A 20,694-nucleotide genomic window follows, 5' to 3' on the forward strand; every position below is an offset into this window, starting at 1 on the left:
AGACTGGCGATGCAGCTCATCTGGGCCTGCCCGCCTGCAGATGGCTTTGGGGAGGGGCTTTGCAACACTGCCCCATTTCCTCTTGTGGAACTGAAGGGAGGAAGAAGACCTTGATGAGAGAGGCATCATTCCAGCCTGCAAGCCTTTCAGTCCTTGGTAGTCGGGGAAGGTGAAACTGTTCCCATAAATCTAATGACTAGATAGATCAGTTGCTTTTTTAGAGTCTGTCTTGAAGTTGGAAGTCACTAAAGACTTTACTGTTTTGTAGTAACATTTTTTTATCTGTGGTTAATTTTTCTCCCTCTAAATACATTTTTTGTGTAAACTCTTCTTAAAAAAATAACTGGATCTGGAGAGATGACTGATGGCACTTACAGACTTAGTTGCCAGCACCATCATGGCAGCTGATAACCATCTGTAACTCCAGTCCCAGGGGACCAGATGCCCTCTGTTGCCCCCCTCCTGTGTGCGCGTGCGCACACACAGACACACACAGACACACGGAGGAATTTAAAAATGGAAATAAAGTAGTTAAATAATGTAGAAAATCTAAATTCTAAATGACTTGCTTCCTGTGTCTTCCAGACTTGTTTTTTTTTTTTTTTTTTAAGATTTATTTATTTATTATATGTAAGTACACTGTAGCTGTCTTCAAGCACATCAGAAGAGGGCGCCAGATCTCATACGGGTGGTTGTGAGCCACCATGTGGTTGCTGGGATTTGAACTTCGGACCTTTGGAAGAGCAGTCGGGTGCTCTTACCAACTGAACCATCTCACCAGCCCCAGACTTGTTTTGATGTGTATAATATGTATATGATAAAGTTTGTTTTTAACCTAAAATATTTTATAACTTCTTTCAGAATTTGATGCAGTAAGTATGTTCTGATCCGCAGCTCCTCAGAGCTCCATCTCACTTCCCTTCCCACCCAGCTTTGTGTTCTCTCTTAACAGCTCAGGAGGCCAAATGTGCTGCCCCTTTGGGTGTGGGGGAAAGAAATTTTTTTTTTTTAAACAGTTTATTTATTTATTTTATGTATGTAAGTGCATGGTAGCTGTCTCCAGACACAACCAGAAGAGGGCATTGTATTCCATTACAGTCAGTTGTGAGCCACTATATAGTTGCTGGGAATTGAACTCAGGACCTCTGGAAGAACAGCCAGTGTTCTTAACCACTGAGCCATCTCTCCAGCCCCAAGAAAATATTTTTTTAAAAGAATTTTTACTATATAGATGTTATTTACAACTTCTTGGGGAATTGGTTCTCTTCTTCCAACAGGTTCGACCCACAGATCAAAGTCAGGATGTCAGGTTTTGTGGCAAATAAGTACCTTTATCTGCTATGCCATCTTGCCAGCTCAAGAAAAAACAAAAACAAAAACAAAACAACCCTGCCCTGTACACTATATATAGGGTTCAGTTTAAAGAACAAGAGACTTTGTAGATGTGTAAGTTTCTGGTATTTGCTAATGCTGAGGATAATTTTGTGATAATAGATATATTATAATGTAACCAGTTTTGCTAGATGTTTGTTTGTGAGACATTTTAAGTGAAGACAAGATTTAAAAGTGAACCTAGGAAACAAATGAAGGAGAGCATTGGTATGGTGGTGTATACCTGGAATCCCTGCCCATGGGGGCGTGAGGACAAGCATTCCACGTGCCAGGGCAGCCTATGCTACTCAGTAGGACAGCCTGTGCTACACAGTAGGGCAACTGCCCAGGAAACCCCAGCGGGACCAGTGAGTTGAAGTATACTTAAAAAGTTGGAGAGCTCTCCTGACCTGTTAATGAGCTTTCATCTTTTCTGAAGAGTGTCATTCTGACTGTTATAGTTTGAAGTACATAAAGTTAGACATGCAAATGACTTACTAAAGACGATTCTAGCTCTTGCCTTAATTTTCAGGAAGTGCCTGTAACAAGAAATAGTAAGGAAAGCAGACTAAGGAAAGAGCCTCCTGTGGGTGGGTTCTGATCCAGGGTGGTGGCGCACTTGCATATTCATGACCTTCTCAAGTGCAGGTAGCCATTCTAGGATGCTAAGGTAGCATAAGCAAGCAAGGCCTTTGTAAACTGTGTTTTGCTACTGGCTTTGAGTTAAGGCTTAAGAAAATTAACTCCAGCCATTCCTGCCACCTGACTTCCTTAGAATCCTATTCTGAATTCTAGTTTAATGTGAGCACTGAGTATATGCCTGTGTGAGACAGCTCAAATCACCTGAGGATAAGGGGTTTCAGGTGTACTGATGGCCACTTCTGAGGAAGGCATTTTGCTGTTTCAGATGAGTTAGCTACATACATGTTTGTACATAGAGCCTGGACTTAATAGTCACCTTGCAATATAAATCTGGAAGCTTTTATAAAGTAGTGCTTATAAGTGAAATATACAACGGCTTTACAGAAAAAGTGATAGGAGAGGATGGGAAAAGTGTCTCTAACCCTCCCATTTTAACTATTTGGGCTGTTTTCTTTCCAGTCTTTTCTCTCCTGTGTAGACTTACACAGATGTAAACATTTCAAAGCAAATGCCATTGTCAAGAGTGCATAAACTGGATATAGCAAAGGGCCAAATGTCAGACAAAATTCTAAACCAGCTCAGGGTTGCACCCCTTCCTTAGGATTTAATTTCTTCTCAGAAAAAAGAGAGGCAGCTTTAATACTAGTGTCAAACAGGACATGTTTTTGAGTGGTTGCTTTGATGAGGTCTTGCTCATTAGAGGACACGTGGCACACACTCAGGCACACATCCACTTGGTGGCAGCAAGATTGACAGCCCAATTCTTAAGTGTAGTTTGTGTACTGAGCAGTTACAGGACATTATTTTGCACGCAGGTTTTCAGTTCCCTGTGTTCAGAGTTTGTGGCTGGGACATAACTTTCCTGTCCCTGTACCAGTAGTTGATACTTGCCTTTTAGCTGAGAACCACCTTTGATGTCTGGAAATGGTGGGTGAATGGTTTGAGCACAGAAGTGAAGGAATAAGCTGTAGTTAGAGCGTGTGCTTGGGTTAATACCTACACTTCCTACCTGTCAGGGGAGTGGTGTGTGTGAAGCCAGCATCCGTGACTGCATACAGTAACCATTTCTTTATGGCATTTCAAGATACACTTTTTGGGGGTTGTTTCTTCTCTCACCTTTAATGTGTTGTGCCCAGGAGTCCCCTTCCTACTGTCATGTCTCATGTTCCTTTACACCATCCGTCTCACTTCCTTATTACTTTTCTCCTTCTCTTGATCCCTTACTTTGACAAGCTATGCCCACTGCCCACGTGAATTCTGGGATAGTTATTAATGTCATAATTTCTAGATCCATCAATTTTTGTGCAAAATTCCTATGTTCATTTTCCTTGCCATATGGCCCAGAGATACCACTCCTGGGCATGTACTCAAAGGTCTTTGTGTCCCACCACAGAGACTTACACATTTGTGTTTATCGTTGTTCTTTTCATAGTAGTCAGGACGTGGAGTTCTCTTAGGTGGCTGTCAGGAGATGAGTGGATATGAAAGCGTGGATCACAGTGGAGTTTTGTTCAGCCATTACAAAGAAGACTCCTAGGACGGGCATCTCAGTTTAAGCCCCGGCAAAGCCTTTCTGCAGGAGACTGGCTGATAGGACCCTGTCTTTTCTTTTCCTTCCAGTCTTCAAGCAGCGACAGTGGTGGGAGCAGCAGCAGCAGCAGCATCAACAGCCCAGATAGGGCCAGTGGGCCAGAGAGCAGCCTGAGCCACACCATCCCTGGATCCTGCCCCAGCACCCCCCAGCCGATGCCTGAGCAGTCTGCACTGTGCCAAGGCCCTTACTTCCACATCAACCAGACCCTGAAGGAGGCTCACTTTCACAGCCTACAGCACCGAGGCCGGCCGCCGACATGATGCTTCTCCGGCAGTTTCTTGCCTTCTGTGAAGGGACAGCACTGTGCAGATTGGATATTTCAACTTAATGATTTGTTTTTAAAAGTTGCACACAGAAAAAAAAAAAAAATGCCTGTCGGCTTTCCGTCTATATTTGAGTGCCGGGTCAGCAGGCGCTGCTTACTCGGGGTTTTGCTGCACTGTTGCGATTTCGGAGGGGCTTGGGAGCAGTTTTTTATAGGATTCTTTTAGAGGATTCTTTTAAGAGAGGGCATCAGATCTACGTCGTGGCAGTGTATGAGGAAGTCTCATCTGACCGATTTCCACATCTGTCAACTAGATGCTGTACTGTATGTAAAGAGCCTCTTAAAAAATGCGGGATCTTAATTTTTTTAAATTCAATAAACTAGTAAAGAATATCTAGTTTCCATGAAAAAAAAAACAAACCCCTGTAAGTTTTCTCCCTAAATATAGGAAGCTTGACTCAGTGTTGCACTGAAGCTAACTGCCATACTACCTCTTAGTATGTAGATGTCTGTCTATGGAAATGCTCTCCCTTGGAACAGAACAGTCGCCCACTCTGAAGACCATGGAAGTTAAGCACATTTCCTAGTTGTGGTCTTTATTTAACATTTGAATTTCCAGGGAGAATATCACTTCCATATCTTATTTTCTTCTAGTCTGTACCCCAGACGCTATAGAGAACATTGTGCAGTTCTCAAGTCAAGAAATAGCTAGTAAATGTTATGAACTTGTGTATTAACAGCTTAACTGCTAGCTCCTTGCGGTGCCCATAGCCAAGGCAGTGGTCAGTGCAGACCAAGTGCAGGTTGCCTGCTAACACCTATGGGCACCCCAGCCCTGCCAGGGGCCCACATTCTGTCATGGAACTGGAAAGATTGGTGTGGTGTAGAAACACGAGCAGAGGCACCTCTAGGAAAAACAATGCGCTAGTATTTATTTAGAGAGCCTGGGCATTGTTCCTATGCTACTTGGTCATACTAGAGAGCCAGGCAAGCTTGAATAATGAAGGTGCAGGTGAGTCGTCTTCCTCGCTTGCAAGCTGCCTGAATAAGGAGCCGGGATGCGTCGTCGGGTCTCCTACTCTGGAGAGTGCCGGGGGGCCAACCTGCCATATAGATGAAGAGGAAGTGCCTTAAGCGTGCACCCATAGCCTCCTGCCTGTCCCCTTCACTGCACCCCACTCAGAGGCCACACAGCACAGGCAACAGCGCTGAGGAGCGGGGATGGCTCTAGTAAGAAGGATCTGAGAGGGACGACTGGACCAGAGCAGGTTACTGTGTGATACAGCTACAGTCTGAAGGAGGCCCATGCCAGGAAGAGAGTGAACATGCAGTGCCTTCCATGGCCGCCTCTGAGGGCCACAGCATGGAAGGGCCAGCCCTGTGACGTGGGAACTACTGTCATGAAGCCCAGAGCTCACGAAGTAGGTTTCTTTTCCTTTCAGAGCTGTTTTCTAGATTTTAAAACCAGATGTTTGCTGAGAGGACTCAGGATTACCGGGTTTGTTGGCAAGGGATGTGGAAAGGATACTTGGCTGGAATTGTAACAGAAAGGCAAACAGGGCTATGAGAAGAGAAGCTGTCAAGCACACATGTACACAACACAATCCAGAAATACCCAGGAGGGCTCCGGCAGGCTTAATGCATGGTGTCCTACTGAAACAAAACATGTATTAATAAAACCGTGCTCGAGGAAGCACGTTTCTTCCCATCTCCCACCCAACTACAGGCACAGGTGAGACCATCTGAAGACAAAGGCTCTTCCCATGCTCTGATCAGTGTCGGGGTGCCCGTCAACAGTCATTCACCCTACAGAATACAAGAGGCCATCTCTATCATGTGCTGTGCGGACTCCACAGCCTGTGGTCTGGCTCTGGGTATATTTCTATTTTGAGGCTATTTGCTCGAGTTAACTGGCATCTTTCTATGAGCTCACTTGTACTCTCTATTGCGCCGCCATTAAAAGCAGCCTTAGTGCATTGCTGTATGGTGCCTAATTGGTTGGTTATTTCTAAAAGCTGGTGGGGGGTGGGGAGCTGAGTCAGGGAGGGGTTGGAAGAACCACAAGAGCCTCTTTTGGCACTGACCTGGGCTTGGGTTTCAACGCTTCTACTGGTTGCCCTCCCCTTTCTTGTGCTTGTCATGCTCAGTGGAAGGAGTCCAAACCTCAAGACAAGAAAGAAGATGTCACTGCGGAGAACAGGCAGCAGGCCCAGCCCGGCAGAGCCTCCTGAGCTACTTACTTACCTGATCTGACTGGAGGCCAGTGGCAGTATGTTATGGGGTTCCTGGGAGTTGAAAGTGCTGCTCCGAGAGGCAAACTGATTCTCTGTGCCTGTAACCAAGCCAAATAGAACCTGCAGGTAAGAAATGGAGGGCACGTGAATATCACAGAGTGAGTCACTCACACTTCACTCGTGGGTTAATTTTTTTTTTTTTTTTTTTTTTTTTTGGTGTTTTTGAGACAGGGTTTCTCTGTGTAGCCCTGGCTGTCCTGGAACTCACTTTGTAGACCAGGCTGGCCTCGAACTCAGAAATCCGCGTGCCTGAGTGCTGGGATTAAAGGCGTGCGCCACCACGCCTGACTCGTGGGTTATTTTTAACCATTGTTTGGGCAAATGTACTTTTAAGTATTAACTTTTTCTTTGTTCCTTTTAAAATTTATTTATTATATATATAGCTTTCTGTCTGCATGTATGCCTGCAGGCCAGAAGGGGGCACCAGATCTTATTATAGATGGCTGTGAGCCACCATGTGGTTTGCTGGGAATTGAACTCAGAACCTCTGGAAGAGCAGACAGTGCTCTTAACCTCTGAGCCATATTGCTAGCTCCAACTGCTAACTTTTTCAAATTTAGTCCTTAATCAGTACCATGGGTGAAGAATCTCAAAGCCATGTAGCTCTTTTCTAAAATTTATACATTTTTTTTTTTCTTTTTTGGATATTTCAAGACACAGTTTCCCTGTGTAGTCCTGGCTGTCCTGGAACTTTCTCTGTAGACCAGATTGGCCTCCCAACTCATAGAAATCCACCTGTCTCTCTCTCCTGAGTGCTGGGATGAAAGGCGTGCGCCACCGTGCCCATTTATATATTTTGTGTGTGTGTGTGTGTGTGAGAGAGGAGAGAGAGAGAGAGAGAGAGAGAGAGCAAGCCCTGTGCCCATCCATATCCACACGCACATGGAGGTTAGAAAATGACTTTTTGGACTCAGTTTCTTCAGATCTGGGTCCTGTGAACTGAAGCTGATGACATTGGTGGCACCTCCTTTACACACTGGGCCATTCTACTGGCACCCATGGGTTCCTTTTTTGTGAAGCCGTGTAAATAAACTTTACCAAACCTTACCTCCAACATGGCTGTCCCAGTTCATGGCATTTTACCTAATTCTCTTCTAGGAAGTGGCCCTTTTTTTGTATTTCACTCCTGTAGGTGGAGGACCCTAGCAGGTTTGTAATCTGATCCCAAGACACTTTGGTTACACTGAGCACGGTTGAGACCCAACTTACTGAAGTCCGCTGCACCAGGCGGTTCAGGTTGCTGTTGAGATGCGGTGTGAAGACATCCAGGTCAAAAGGGTCAATGAGGGCCTCCAGCCTATCGGTCATCTTCTCAGTTCTGAGAAGAGTTAAACATTATTACACGCACTTTTCAGGACAGGAAACAACCTGGCAGGTTTTTACTACGACAGTAACCCCGGAGGTGGGAATTACCCAGCTAAGTTGCTTAGTGTTCTTAGACAAGTCAGCCTGACATGAATGTCCAGTCCGTGCCTGCCACTTGGCAAACAGGACTCCTCAGTCCTCTGCTGGCTTCACCTAGCTGTGGGATGCATCACCAGGTATTATTTAACTCACTGATTACACAGTGACTTGCTGTTTAAAAGAAACCCAGTCAGTGTGCAGGATGTGACAGGCTTGGGGGCATCCCCAGAAAGGGACTTGAGTTAGATGCAGCCATACACCAACACACACACACTACTGAGAGGACTAAGATGGTGCTGGACTACAGCTTATAGGCACAGGACAGCACAGTGGGTTGTTTCCCTTTAGCATGGCCTCGGAGCTGCCCGAATAGTCAGTCAGTTCATAGATACTAGCACAGTGCAAGATTATGTTTGTTTATTGCTGACCTGGACAAAGATCTTAATCCTGGACTTGAAGTATGGCTTCTCCCACTGCTATAAAACGGGGAAATCCCAAGAGGAACCCTCCTAAGTAGGGTGCTGTCCATTAACTGCATCAGGAAGAGACTGCCCTGGGGGTGCCCCAGTAGGAATAGTCACCTAGAGTCTGCCTTGCTCCGGCCACTCTTCACCTCCTCCCCCTTGCTGCTCAGAACCATGGTGAGGTAGCGTAGGTCGTAGAGGAGCTGCAGGGCTCGGTTCTGGGTCATTGGAAATGCCCCTTCTTTCTGCAAGTGAAACTGGCTGGTGAGGGTAACTCCTTACATGGTTCCATGAGAGGCTAAAGGTTCTGCTTGGCACTACAGCTTGGTACAGTTTCAGAAGGTGCTATTGAGACCCACAGGGCCAGGTCCATCTCAAACGTGCTGAATAGAACCCCGGTCTTAAAATCTCAGAGTATGAAGACTTCCAGGTCTGTGTTCATTCAGAGATGATGCACCTAACCCTCAAGAGACTGGAGGCCCCAGAGAGTTTAGAGGTCAGGTGGGATAGGGAGGGGAGGAGGTGGATGTGGAGGGGCAGGGAATGGAATATGGAGTGTAAAAAAAATGAATTACAAATTAAATTAAAAAACAAATCTCAGCATGGAAGAGACCCAGCCCTTAAAGGCAGGCTCCTAGATAAAGGTGGCTGTCGCAGAGTGGCAAGGCCCTGGCCTGAGGAGTGGTGTGTGAATTCTGAGGCTCAGGAGATCACTGCATCCTTCTCCAAGGCAGGATTGGCCTTTAAATGTTCGCAGTGAAGGAGGATGAGTGAAAGGTCAAAGGCACAGGTACAGTGGAGACTGGGAGGCTAGGACCTCCTCATCCATCCTCATCCATCCTAAAGGGAACCTCTTGGTGCCGTAGCTCCGCCGTTCCCTCTCTCACCTGCTTACAGTGATCCTGAGCAGATCATAGGGTTTAAAGACTTGCCCAGAGCCTGCATGAGTGAATGGTGGCACTGGGCCCAAAACTCAGCCCTTTTTCCTGTGAAAGCTTTTACCCTGTCCACCAGTTCTGAACAGTGAACTTGGTGATGCCACCTGACCCTGAGAAAGTCACCCTGCAGAGGTGAATGCCTCTCCTGAGAACATGGAGCGTGGGATTGGGCTGGGCAATGATTCTCGTCTGAACCCTTTAAACAAACCACCCAAATCCAGACAAAGGTCTGTCTGTTTGGATACCAACCTTTATCTGGTTTTCCTCTGTGAGTTGCTCATAGGCAGCTATGACTTGGGCCATGCAGGTCTTCAGCATCTCCTGTAGGGTGACCTTTGGCAAAGCATGGCCTCCAACCCGATTAACTTCCTGGCATAAGCTAAACAGGAAGGACTGTACATACCAGGATGGCTGAAAGATGAGAACAACAGCATACTGCTAAGTGCATCCCTCCCCAAGGACGTTTACCTTGACCTCTCTCCAGTTAAGCATCTACCTGAAGAGCACTCAGCTGCTCCTCAGCAGGTACATATATATGGAAATGGCTTTCCACACCAGTCTGCCTCCCCAGAGCACTTTGCTCCCTCTTGCAGCCCAAGTACTGACAGTGTGATGAGCTCACCTGAGTAGGGAGGCGGATCTTAGACGTGACACTGCTGCCAGACTCTGTCTCCTCTTGAATTTCTAGTTCATCCCAATTGGTGGCAGTGGCCAGGACTGAGCCGGCATCACTGAGAAGCAGTGATCGAGTGAATCCACAAATCAGAAACTGGAGGTAAAAAGAGAATGGCCACATTAGTTCCCCAGGGCCTCTGCAGTGTGGTTTAAAAGGACCAGTGTGGGTGGTAGGCAGCCAGCACTTTCCTGGCACAGTAACGATCAGCAAGGAGGAGTAGCTGCTTGTCATTGTAGTGATGCCAAGTGTCACCCGGTGGGAAACCAGGGATGGGCAGAAGACTGGTACTGACAGAAGAGCAAGAAGCAGGGTTCCCTGGCCAGCTTGGCAAGAGGAAAGCATGCTGAGCTGCCCGGCATACGTGCTATGGCAGCCGTGAAGTAAGCATCACTTGTCTCTACACCTCATTGAGGACAGCAAGCCCCAGAAGTCCTGTGACTCACTTTCACAAGTGCTGCACTCCAGACCCGGTAGGCCATGACGCTCTGTTGGAGCAGGACTTCCTTCACTCCCTGCCACTGGGCCTGCGTGGGGAGGACATCCTGAGCTCTCCCCTTCCCCTGCTTTTTCAGAGCCCTCGCCTCCCTGGCAGGTTTCTCAGAACCCCCGCGCTGTCCCACAATACACTGCTTTAGGTGAGGGCACAGTTCTCCCAGAGACTGGCAGAGTCTGGCCATGAAGAGGACTGCGTGCAGCTTGGTGCTGTGAAGGACATCCTTTTGTTCCTGTGTGACTTCTTCAATGGTCCGCAGCTCTGCCTGGATGCAGCCCACGACGGACTTGATGCAGGCCACGGACTGCGTACGCAGCATGTCCTGCACGGTCCCAGCATCTGCATATCTATCAAAGGCAGAGTTCTTAGCCTGGTGCATGGGGGTGGTATCCTTGAGCAATGCTGTGTCACTGGAAGGAAGGTAGGCCAGGAGGTCGTCCAGTTTAACCTTCAGCTTAGAATCCAGGGCAGAACAGAAGTTCTGGACACAAGGGCTGATGGCTTGGGCTTTCATGGAGAGGCCACTACTGGCAAACTGAGCCCGGTTTGCTACGCTGACCCAGGCAGCATCAGAAGGCAGGTCGTTGGGGCTCTCGGACCAGAGGAAGAGAGACATGTTCTGCTCAAAGTGGACATGCTTATTCGATGTGGAGTTGTTGGTCTCCAGTTCCTGCAAAGCTGAGACTAGAAGCTCTTTGGAGCTGTTGGAGATGGATTCAAAGCCTTCTCTGGTCAGTGTCTATAAAGGAAGGAGAGCAGAGTTTTAGCCATTGTTACTTAATGGGAATTTCAAAATGAGTTGAAATGGTAATTTATCCTGGCTTTCAGAACGTTCTCTATGACACTCACAGTGACCATTTAAAGCCTGACCGTGAAACGCCCACACAGGTTCAGGTGTTAACAGCTTGGTCTCAGTTGGTGGCACTACTTAGAGAGGTTATGACAACTTCTGGAGTGGGCTTAACTAAAGCAAGGGCATGGGGGTGTGTTCTGAGGATAGGTATCTTTGTCCCTGTCCCCCAACCCCATCCCATCTGCTGTTTGCTATGAGGTGAGGCTTTACCACATACTCTAGTTACGAGTTCTGTCTCACCACTGGCTCCAAAACAGCCAAGTGACCATGCACTGAACACTCACAGCTCTGAGCTAAAACACTACATCATTCCTCAGGTTATTTTGTCAGCCATTTGGTCACAGTGATGAGAAAAAGAACCAGTACTGTCAACACAGTATGGCAGAGAGCAAAGACAGCCTCACTGAGTGGCACCCCACAACAGCCTGCTATCTCTTTTAACTTTGAGGAAATCTAGATTTGGTAAGAAACAGGGAAAGAAAACGTTCAGTAAACGAGGGAGGTTTTAACGTAGTCAAGAGGCCACACGGGGGGGCTGGTGAGATGGCTCAGTGGGTAAGAGCACCCGACTGCTCTTCCGAAGGTCCAAGAGTTCAAATCCCAGCAACCACATGGTGGCTCACAACCATCCGTAACGAGATCTGGCGCCCTCTTCTGGAGTGTCTGAAGACAGCTACAGTGTACTTACATTAAATAAATAAATCTTTAAAAAAAAAAAAAAAAAAAAGAGGCCACACGGGGCTCGAATGGGAGGTGGTCCCAGTGATGCCCACTGTACCTGTAACCGATCCAGGAAGAGCCGCTGCATCAGGTCCTCCCAGAGCAAGAGCGGCTTCTCCAGCAGCCGCTGACACACCACCTCCCAGCTGTGGCTGGCAGACTCGTTGCTAAGCAAATCCCATATGGCATCTCTGATGCCTGCCAGACCCTTCATGCTCTTCACGTACATAAGCAGATTGCCGATCCCATTTTTAATGTCTTCATTGCACCTGTAACAAGACCACTTTGCTTAGGCTGCACTGGATCCCTGACTTGTTGTATTTGTTGTTTTTTGTTTATTTTTAAAGATAGATTGACTATGTATTTCTGGCTGGCCTGGAATGTAGTCCGGGCTGGCCTCAAACTCAAAGGGATCTGTCTGCCTCTGCTGCTGGAATGCTAGGATTGAAGGCGTGCGTCAGCACACCTGGTATTCATTTGTGGCTTTTCACATCATTGTTAAGAAAAATTCTTAAGACTCCATTTGAAACCTCTGAACTAAGTATGTTGGCATATTTACAGCTGAACGGACACTGGGAGTCTGCAGTTCTCTCAGCACGCCAAGCCGGCTTTTGTCTAGAGCCTCATGGCACAGCTTCAGAGCCAACACTTAAAAGCTCAGAGTATTCGGTACTAGAGTGTAAGGAGAAAAGCCTTTACTTAACTGTTATGGAAAATAATTATCTTTTAAAAGATTTTATTTCAAAATCTGTGTGTGTGTGGTGTGGTGTGTGTGTGCGTGCGTTCCAGGTGGACATACATGAATGGAGGTGCCCTCAGGTCAGATGCAACAGCAACCCTGGAGTTGGTGTTAGGTAGGTGGATGTGAGCTGCCTGATACGGGCTCTGGGAACTGAACCCAAGTCTTCTGGGAGAACAGCAAGTGCTCTTTAACTGCTAAACCTTCTGTCTGGCCCACGGTCAAAACAGCTTCCCGATTCTCCCACTGTAGGCACTAAGGGTCCACAGGTAGCAGTGTACCCTGAGTGGGTGGCAGGCATGTGGCACATTACCCCATGACTGGGAACCAGCTTATGCCTCCTGGGTGTGGTCACTTCGAAGGCTGCGTGCAGGTCAAGCCTCAGGGGTGCGTTCTGCCTGCTTACATGTCGATCCATTTCTGCAGCGTGTCTTTCAGGTACTCCTGGCTGATGGGATGTGCGAGAGTTCGGAGTGTGGGCTGGAACTCGATAATGGAGGTGGGCAGGTGTCTGAACCAGCTGCACAGCTTCATCTCCCCTTGGAGGGCACCGATGCCCTTTCCTAGAGAAAAGGCCAAGTGGGAGGGATCCGGGCTGGGCTTTGAACAGCATTCTGAGAATTACAAATCCATGAGGGAATGTCCAAAAACCTAGATGTCACCCACCCCATCCACCCTTGGGAAGGTGGGTCAAATTGGAAAAAGGTTAGCTAAAGGAAGTACAGGGCACGCCAGTCCCTGTGCACAGCAGCCTCCCCACACTCTGCCATTCTGCTGGTTAAGAACAGTACAGGCCAGGAGGAAAGAATGGAGGGCAAACAGGAAGGGAGGGAGGGAAGGAGAGAGGGAGGGGAGAAGGAGTACTGTGCAATCTTTGTGTGTGTGCATATGTGGCCATATGTGTGTGTGTGTGGGGGGGGGGTATTTGAGGTGGGGTCCTGCCATGTCACTTAGGTTGGTCTCTAAGCCTGAGCCTCCAGTGGTCCTCTTGCTTCAGACTTCTGAGTAGCTAGGTCCATGCCACTGTGCCCACCAGTCATCGACATTTTAATAACAGAGCTTAAGTTGCCAAAGAAAAGTGTAGGCTATCCATTTCCCTCTCCTCTTAGCATCCTAGGTCACTTGAAGGCCTAAGGGAACAAGCACTGACCACCTATCCTGCCTGCCGAGTCTCTTGGTCATCCTGCAGGCCTGGGCAGGGCTTCTTGAGCAGTGCCTTTCACTGTACTCTTGAAGAGGCCACTCAGTTTGTGTGTCTGTTTTTCTATGCCAGGGCAGGCCAGTCAGCATTCACCTTTCACGAAAGCTATAAATCAGTACATCCCAGCGTAGGGGTGGGAGGGTGGGGGTGGGCTGTGTGTGTGTCTCAAAGCAAAGGAAAGAGATGAGCCCCTGGTAGGAAGGGTCCTGTACTCCCTCCTTCTACCTTGAGCTGTTTCCTTTGCTGACTGCTGACGGTTCCACCTGACCCTGCAGCCCTACCATTACAGGAGTCTGTGTGAGTCTTTGCTCACTGATACATCCATCCTCGTGGGTACAGATGCTGCCACCTGCAGGCGTGCTATAGGTGGGCATCTCTGGGGACACCTGCTCACTCCTCAGCCCCATTTCAGGGCCTCAGTGTTCTCTAGGGTACCATCTGCAAATGGAAACCCATCCCAATCCCCAAACCAGTTCCTCTTGTAGTTCATTCGGACACCTCCCTACCCACATGCTCCCCAGACAATCCTTCATCTCTAGTCCTCTCGACAGAGATCGATGGCCGCTCAGCTTCATCTCTATGGCCCCCCTCTAGCCCAAGTCCTCATCCTATGTCTGACTCTGGGCCATGGCGACAGCCTTCTCTTAGCTCTCTGCACCTCTCTGTCCTGCAGGACACCACTGCCACTAAAAACATTTAATTATATCTGGGAAAATGCTACTCCAGAGAAGTCTGGGATGCAGGAGGACAGGTGGCAGAAGAGCACACTAAGCCTACAAGGAGGAGGAATGCCCTTATCTCTGTTTAAAGCCCAACTCCCGTCTGGCCCATTCGGCTGCACTTCCCCTGACCCCTGGCTATGCCTCGGCCCTCTTCTCACTAGACCCTTACCACACTGGAGAAACCTCCTGCAGGCACCTCAGCTCCTCAGTTATACTGACACCCTCATTTCAGGTCTCAGAACCTCATCTTTGTTATATGGATTTCTCCCCCCTTCCTCCATCTTCAGTTTGGTTTAACATCACTTTCCCCGGGGAAGTCCTCCTTGGCTTAGGGAGATCCTTCCAGTGTTCCTAAGCAACTGGTACTGGGCATTTCCAGCAATGACTACTGCTGACATCAAACAGAAACCTCTCATGCACCTCTGAAGGTTCAGCACCTGCTTTCCAGCTAAGCTGTGCTATCCACAGAGCAGGGGTCTGAATCTTTCCGGTTCACTGGTTTATGGCCAGAGCATGGTGCAGGAGCTAGGAAATGGCAGATCGGGTGAATGAATGAGGGTAAAGGTTATAAGCTCACCAGTGGGATGCTGCCTTGTGACTGTCTCCAGGGTAGAGAGGAGCAAGCCACAGGGCAGGGATGGGTCGGGTAGCACGCCTTCTGGTAGGGTGTAGAAGAGGGCATGTGCCTGGTTCAGAGTGGTAGCCAGCAGTTCCACCAAAGAGCAAATCTGGGCCTTGATGCCAGCACCTGTAAGAACGCACCCTCTTGTAACCAGTTCCCTTTAGCAAGGATGAACACGGAACGCTGCCTCAGGCTCCCCTGGTACACACTGCTCCATTCCCTGTAGAAGAATCCCATTTTTGAGAGAAACACACCCACCGTGATGAGGCTGGTTCAGGAGTGTCTGAATAGTCGCCTTTCTGGCCAGCAGGAAGTCTGTGAGGGCTTGGCGGGGAGAGCTCTCCTCCAAGAGCATTATGGAGCAGAGGGCTTCGGCCACAGCCTGGTCCGACACAGCCTGGCATTTGAGCAGCATCTTGCTTTCGTGCAAAATAGTTGACCTAGAAAGATTCACAAAGATCAACATGGAGTAGCTAACATCTGGGGTGAAGTGGCTCAGTGTATAAGGAGAAAAGACAGACAGACCCCTGTGACACTATAGGGGTTCAGTGAGCTAGGGTAGGCTACCAAACTCACCGGAAGTGGCTGGCTGCTGCCACCTGGCGGATGAGGATGGGAAATCTCGAGAGGATGGGGCTGTATCTGGAGCTAGAGGAGTCCAGCTGCAGCAGGCTATGCAGGTGGCAGCAGAGCAGGTAGAGCTGTGTGGCCTGGAGGTGCTGTGAGGCTTCCATGGCGCTCCAGATCTTCTCGGGGACCTCCAGCAGCAGCTTAATCTGGGCGGCCATGCTGTAGAATTTCTCGGACGGCGGCTGTGGCTGAAGGGCAGAAGACCGTCAGAAGATCAAATAAAAAGCACAGCTCCGCTTACACAGGCTTGGGGGAGAAGTTGGGGAATGCTTTTGTGTGGTATTGCACACCTTTGATCCCAGCACCCAAGGGGCAGAGGTGGGCGGATCTCTTGAGAGTTAGACACCAGCCTGGTCAACATAGTGAGTTCCAGACTAGCCAGGACAGCACAGAGAAACCCTGTCTTTAAAAAGAAAACAAAAATCTGACGTTTTCATAAAGCCACACTCAGTACCACTCAGCTTGCAGGGCACTTTATGTCCGACCAGATGGCATCTCACCATCTGGTTATTGGTAGGAGGGCGGGGCATCTCGCCATCTGGTTATCGGTGGGTGGAAGGGAGGCTTCCTACAAGCTTCCTCCTTCCTCTCCTTTCTCTTTAAGGTCACCAAAGATTTCTCATTGACTGTTCTTTACCACCCCTGCACCAGATCTTCACCTGGCTAAGACTTCAGGCCTCTCATCTGCCCTCTCACCTCGAGTCCGTCTTTAGTAGTGGTGTGTGGGGTGCCTGTAAAGGAGGGGGACTAACTCTGGCTCTTTTGTGTTCCTCCCCATCTGCTATGGGAGGCAAGCAGGCCTGCAACGGACTTATGATGCTAACAGTTTGATCTTTGATCTCGGACTTCCCAGGCCTATTACTGAGGGAAGATGAATGTCTACTCTTTATGAACTGCCCAGTGTTAAATCTTTTGTTACAGCAGCATAGCTGGCCAGCGACGTCAATGTTCCAAATCTCAGTTGTCCTTACTGGGGAGGAGCCACACCCAACTCACTCCTTCCTTCCGAAGTATTACATTAAATGGACATGTGATTAATCACCTTTATGCTAAACTATTTTCTACTGCCATTCTAAATTATTCATATTTTTAAAATTCAATTTCCCAAGGATTTCTTTCTTTAATTAGAATGTAAACTTCAAGAAAATCTTGGGAGGCTCCTGTTTATGATTTGAACGGAGAGGGCATCCCCCCAGAAATGCACCAACCATAACTATGAAAATCAATACATTTCTAAGACTGGGCTTACATAGTTGAAGCTAGCCAGCTAAGTCTGTCCATTTGGGAAGGGGGCTGTACTTAAATGTGTAGCTTAGGAAGTGACAGGCCGACAAAGTTCCAACCTTCTTTGCCCACGTTCATTATACTACCCTAGTTTTTTTTTGGCTTGGATTTTCTGACACCCAGGTAGCGCGAGAAAGCTGGCTCCACATGTGGGCTAGTGCGCTTTTGTAATTTCTTCTTCTGTTACAGTAAGTTCTCCTAGGTTAAAACTATTTACCCTCGGCGCCCTCTGCTCACTCCTAAGCCAACACCCAATGTCAGAATTCGACCCGCATCGGGTCTTAAACGTTTCATGGGAGGACATCAGGATACCCTGAGTTTTAAAAACCAGCCTGAAATGAAACTATTCACCTATTAAAAGGGGGAGGGCCTGACGGCTGAGGCTACCCTCCCCCAATTCTCCAGGCTCGGTCGGGCTCAGGGTGGGATGGGGAATGAATGACTTTGACAGGAAGGTGTGAGCGAACGGGAGAGATCTGTTCTTGACAGTCGAGAGACCCCTGGCGTTTTCAGTTAAAAGGGAAGGAGAGCGCAGCGAACCCACGGGAGGCGAGGGAATCGTCCGGAAGTCCGGGAAGGCTCCCGGAGCAAAAGGCCGGCTGACTTTTCGGCAGCGGACCAGCGTCCCGAGGAAGGCCCGCAGACGCCTCCCCGGAGCCCGCGGCGGCGTGAGGGGCGGGCTCCTCCGGCGGAAGGTGAGGGGTGGGGACCGCCGGGCGGCGGGGGCGGCGGGTTCGGATCCCGGACTGACCTGCGGGGCCCGTGGGACCCGGGGCGCCGCGGAGCCGGCCTGGCGGAGGCGGGCGCAGTATTGATCGGTGGCCTGCACGGCGTCCACCAGGCCCTCGGCGCAGCGGCGCATCTGGCCGATGGTGTCCGCCGCCTCGATCAGGTCGCGGTACCGCTCGCCCACCATCTGCCGCAGCTCCTCCTTCTTGTGCTCGATCTCGGCTCGGACCTGGCGCTCCAGCCCGCGGATCTCCTCTGCTCCATGGGTCTCGAAGAGAGCGTTGGGATCGCGCAGATCCAGCCGCTTCAGCGCGGAGGAGGCGGTCGCGGCCGCCATGGTGCTAAGCCAGGGATCCGCCGGCCGCTTCCGCCTGCCAGCCCCGCCCCGCCCTCCCGCCATCATGGATGGGGGCGGAAGTGCTTCCGCCAGGTCGGGATCCTCGGTGGTCCCAGGGAGTGAGCCTCGGTGGCAGTGCTGCTCTCCAGAGCTTATTTTTTTTTACTGTTACAACCTCCCTTCTCTCTCCTTCCCTCTTCCTCCCCATTCTCACCCTATGTAGGTGGCGTACGTGCGACAGAAACAGATGCGCGCGGAGGTCACAAGTTGCAGGAAGCTCACTCCTGCCGTGAGGATCTCAGTATAGAATTTTAGATGGAATTTTATCGGCTTTGGCGGCAATCGCCTTTGTCTGTTGTGCCATCTCGCCTACCCTGAGCGCTCTTTTTCCTTAGAGAAGCGAAGTAGTTAAGGTTGCAGAGCTGAACCTGTACTTGGTGGTCAAAGTCTTAGTGGCCCGGAGCCCCTTGCGTCGCACCCAAACCCTTTCCTGGGGAGGGAAGAGCTTCACAGGGGGGTTCATTATGGTAAAGATACACGTATGGTCGTGTTGCTGTCGGTCTTACATGCATGCACGCTTTTGCCTTCGATAGACCATCACAGCAACCAGGATTGGGCCTTGGGACTCTTCGCTTAGGACTCGGCAGCTGGAGAGCTGGGTGACAGCGTGGTCCACCTTGTGAGCGTAGTTACCTGGGTCTTCTATTTTATTTAAATATTGTTTAGTGGCCACAAAATGGGTTTCCCTGTTACAGGCCTCCTGTGGTGGAGAACGATGGGGAGTCCATGATGCCAGAGGATTGAACATCCTGAGATTGACCCAGTAAGAAAACCTGGACGTTCTGGCTTGCTGTTCATAAGTCCGTTCAGGGCAGGGCCCTTCGTTTTGGAAAAGTTTGCTGAAGAATTCTTTCCTATGTTAACACAGAGAAAACAGTATTGTGTGTTCAGCAGCCCTGTACCACAGACAGTCTCTGGGTTTTCTCTCCCGTTCACCATTGCCACTACTTCGAGGTAAATGTCACAGCAATAGATTGATGTCTAAATAAGGGGGTTTACTTACGACATTCTAGCAAGAAGAGTCCCTGCTCTATGCACAACTGAAGCCCAGGGAATTTTATTTACCTCGGGGAAGGGGGTTAACTCAGAACTCAAGCCACTTGGCTCAAGATATCGCCTACGTGTCAGAGTTCCCCCAGCACAGCGCGCCCCCTGGTGGCGCAGCGGTGACGTGCAGTCCTTTCTATAGTCCCACTCTACCGGCTGCTTTGGTGCTGTTTTGCTTCTGAGCCTGCAGAATCTGTCTTCCGTGTTTGGAAGCGCTTCTCTGTCAGACAGAAACTTTCCCCAGGACTTCTTGCACCTACTGTGCCAGCCTGGGGCCTGGGACTGGTCCACAAGACCTTCTTGAGCCTTTGGAGGCAGCGATGCCCTGGTGCAGGGATTTCAGCCTTGTAGAGGCTAGGTCTCACCCACAACACCTAGTGTGCAGGAGTGGCAGGGACAGTGGCTGCAGCTGTAGTTTCAGGTGCCAGTGCTGGTGATGGGTATCTGCAGGTTGGATCGCCCTGAGGTATACTTTGGATTAGGAATGTTCTCCCTCTCTTTGCTTCTGCTTCTTCAGTTTAGTTGCACATCCTGCCCAGCAGCTCATTGTGTTATCAATACATCCATTTTCTCTGAAAATCAGAACCGTGGTCTGTAGCTTGCCCTGGCAGCCTAACACTTGTTCCTCAAGCTTCCAGTTCCTCAAGAGTTAGTAAGCTAACACCTTTCCTACACGGAGGGTAACACGATAGGCTACAGATCAGTTCATGTGGGACTAGGGGCTTCTTGTACGATGGCTTTGGCAAAGGCCACTCTGCCCGATGTGTTTTGAGACCGGCATTTGCGTTTCCGTCTTTTGTGCTGTTTCCTTGGCTGAGTTCATCAGACCTGCCTGAAGATGCTACGGTTGCCTCTCTGCCTGCAGAAGAACTGCTGCTCAGGGCTGTTTCCAGATGTCTTCTCAGCCTGGGCACTGGGAAAGCTCCCCAGGCCTTTGGGAGATGTGTCCTTGGCTCTGCTCTCTCAGGCTCCAGGTTTTACTTCTGCACCCAGAGAGCAGCCCCCTCCTTTCCTGATGCTGTCTGCCTATCAGCCAGAACTATCCAAACCAGCAACGGGGCCAAGAGCTCAGCCCAAGCAGCTAGAGGAGTCACTGTGCCAGGATGTTGGGTACAGACATTGCTTAAGCTCAGGGGTGCTGCTGTCATTTAGTGTAGTTTATGACCAGATGTAAGTATGTGTCGAGTGAAGCTTTGATTTAATTTAATTTATTATTATTTTATTTATGAGTGTGTGCTTGTGTGTCTGGTCATGTTTGTGCAGTGCCTACAGAAACCAGAAAAGAGTTCAGATCCCCTGGAGCTGAAGTCATGGGAGACTGAGCAGGAAACCAAATTCTAGTCCTCTGTAAGAGCAGCCAGCACTCTTAACCACTGGGCCATCTCTCCAGCCCCTTCAGTCTGAGTTGTAGTATCAGTCCTTCATCCTTCTAGCTTCAACCTTTAAGTTGTAGCTCTTGAAATCAAAGAGGCATTCTTCCATAACCCTAGTTGTCATTTAGAGCATCACTGGTCCTTTGCATCTTCCTCTCTGCTTCTCACAAGGATCCCATGCAGAGGCGGCATTACAGACAGCTAAGGTTCCGTCGAATTGAGTAACCTAGCTGAGG

General features: G+C 49.3%; 3 protein-coding genes across 5 annotated transcripts in view; 2 read left to right on the forward strand and 1 right to left on the reverse strand.

Moving 5' to 3' along the window:
- The window catches only part of Vcf1 (VCP nuclear cofactor family member 1), a 23,396-nt gene extending 17,535 nt beyond the window's left edge, over window positions 1-5,861 (forward strand). For both annotated transcript variants that reach the window (XM_029484203.2, XM_021175803.2), the window contains exon 3: window positions 3,634-5,861. In XM_029484203.2, the coding sequence (XP_029340063.1) occupies window positions 3,634-3,867 (234 nt within the window). In that variant the 3' untranslated portion in view covers window positions 3,868-5,861. The remainder of the gene's footprint in view (window positions 1-3,633) is intronic.
- Window positions 4,781-18,006, reverse strand: Cog1 (component of oligomeric golgi complex 1). The gene is made up of 14 exons (XM_021175800.2): window positions 17,664-18,006; window positions 15,575-15,816; window positions 15,257-15,438; window positions 14,954-15,124; window positions 12,860-13,016; window positions 11,773-11,983; window positions 10,092-10,880; window positions 9,595-9,741; window positions 9,222-9,383; window positions 8,152-8,279; window positions 7,376-7,484; window positions 6,117-6,226; window positions 5,957-6,035; window positions 4,781-4,975 (listed from the first exon to the last, which is right to left on the reverse strand). Exons 1-14 carry the CDS (start codon window positions 17,976-17,978, stop codon window positions 4,835-4,837), a joined length of 2,943 nt encoding a protein of 980 aa, XP_021031459.2. The 5' UTR covers window positions 17,979-18,006; the 3' UTR covers window positions 4,781-4,834.
- Slc39a11 (solute carrier family 39 member 11) overlaps window positions 17,482-20,694 on the forward strand; it is a 404,384-nt gene continuing 401,171 nt past the window's right edge. The window contains exon 1 of one of the 2 annotated variants that reach the window (XM_029484199.2): window positions 17,482-17,607. The gene's annotated coding sequence lies outside the window, so the exon portion shown is untranslated. The remainder of the gene's footprint in view (window positions 17,608-20,694) is intronic. The other variant, XM_029484197.2, reaches the window with a different exon arrangement.

The sequence above is a fragment of the Mus caroli genome, unplaced genomic scaffold (assembly GCF_978045245.1).
Source record: "Mus caroli unplaced genomic scaffold, Mus_caroli_1 scaffold_13, whole genome shotgun sequence".
In the NCBI taxonomy this organism is placed as follows: domain Eukaryota; kingdom Metazoa; phylum Chordata; class Mammalia; order Rodentia; family Muridae; genus Mus; species Mus caroli.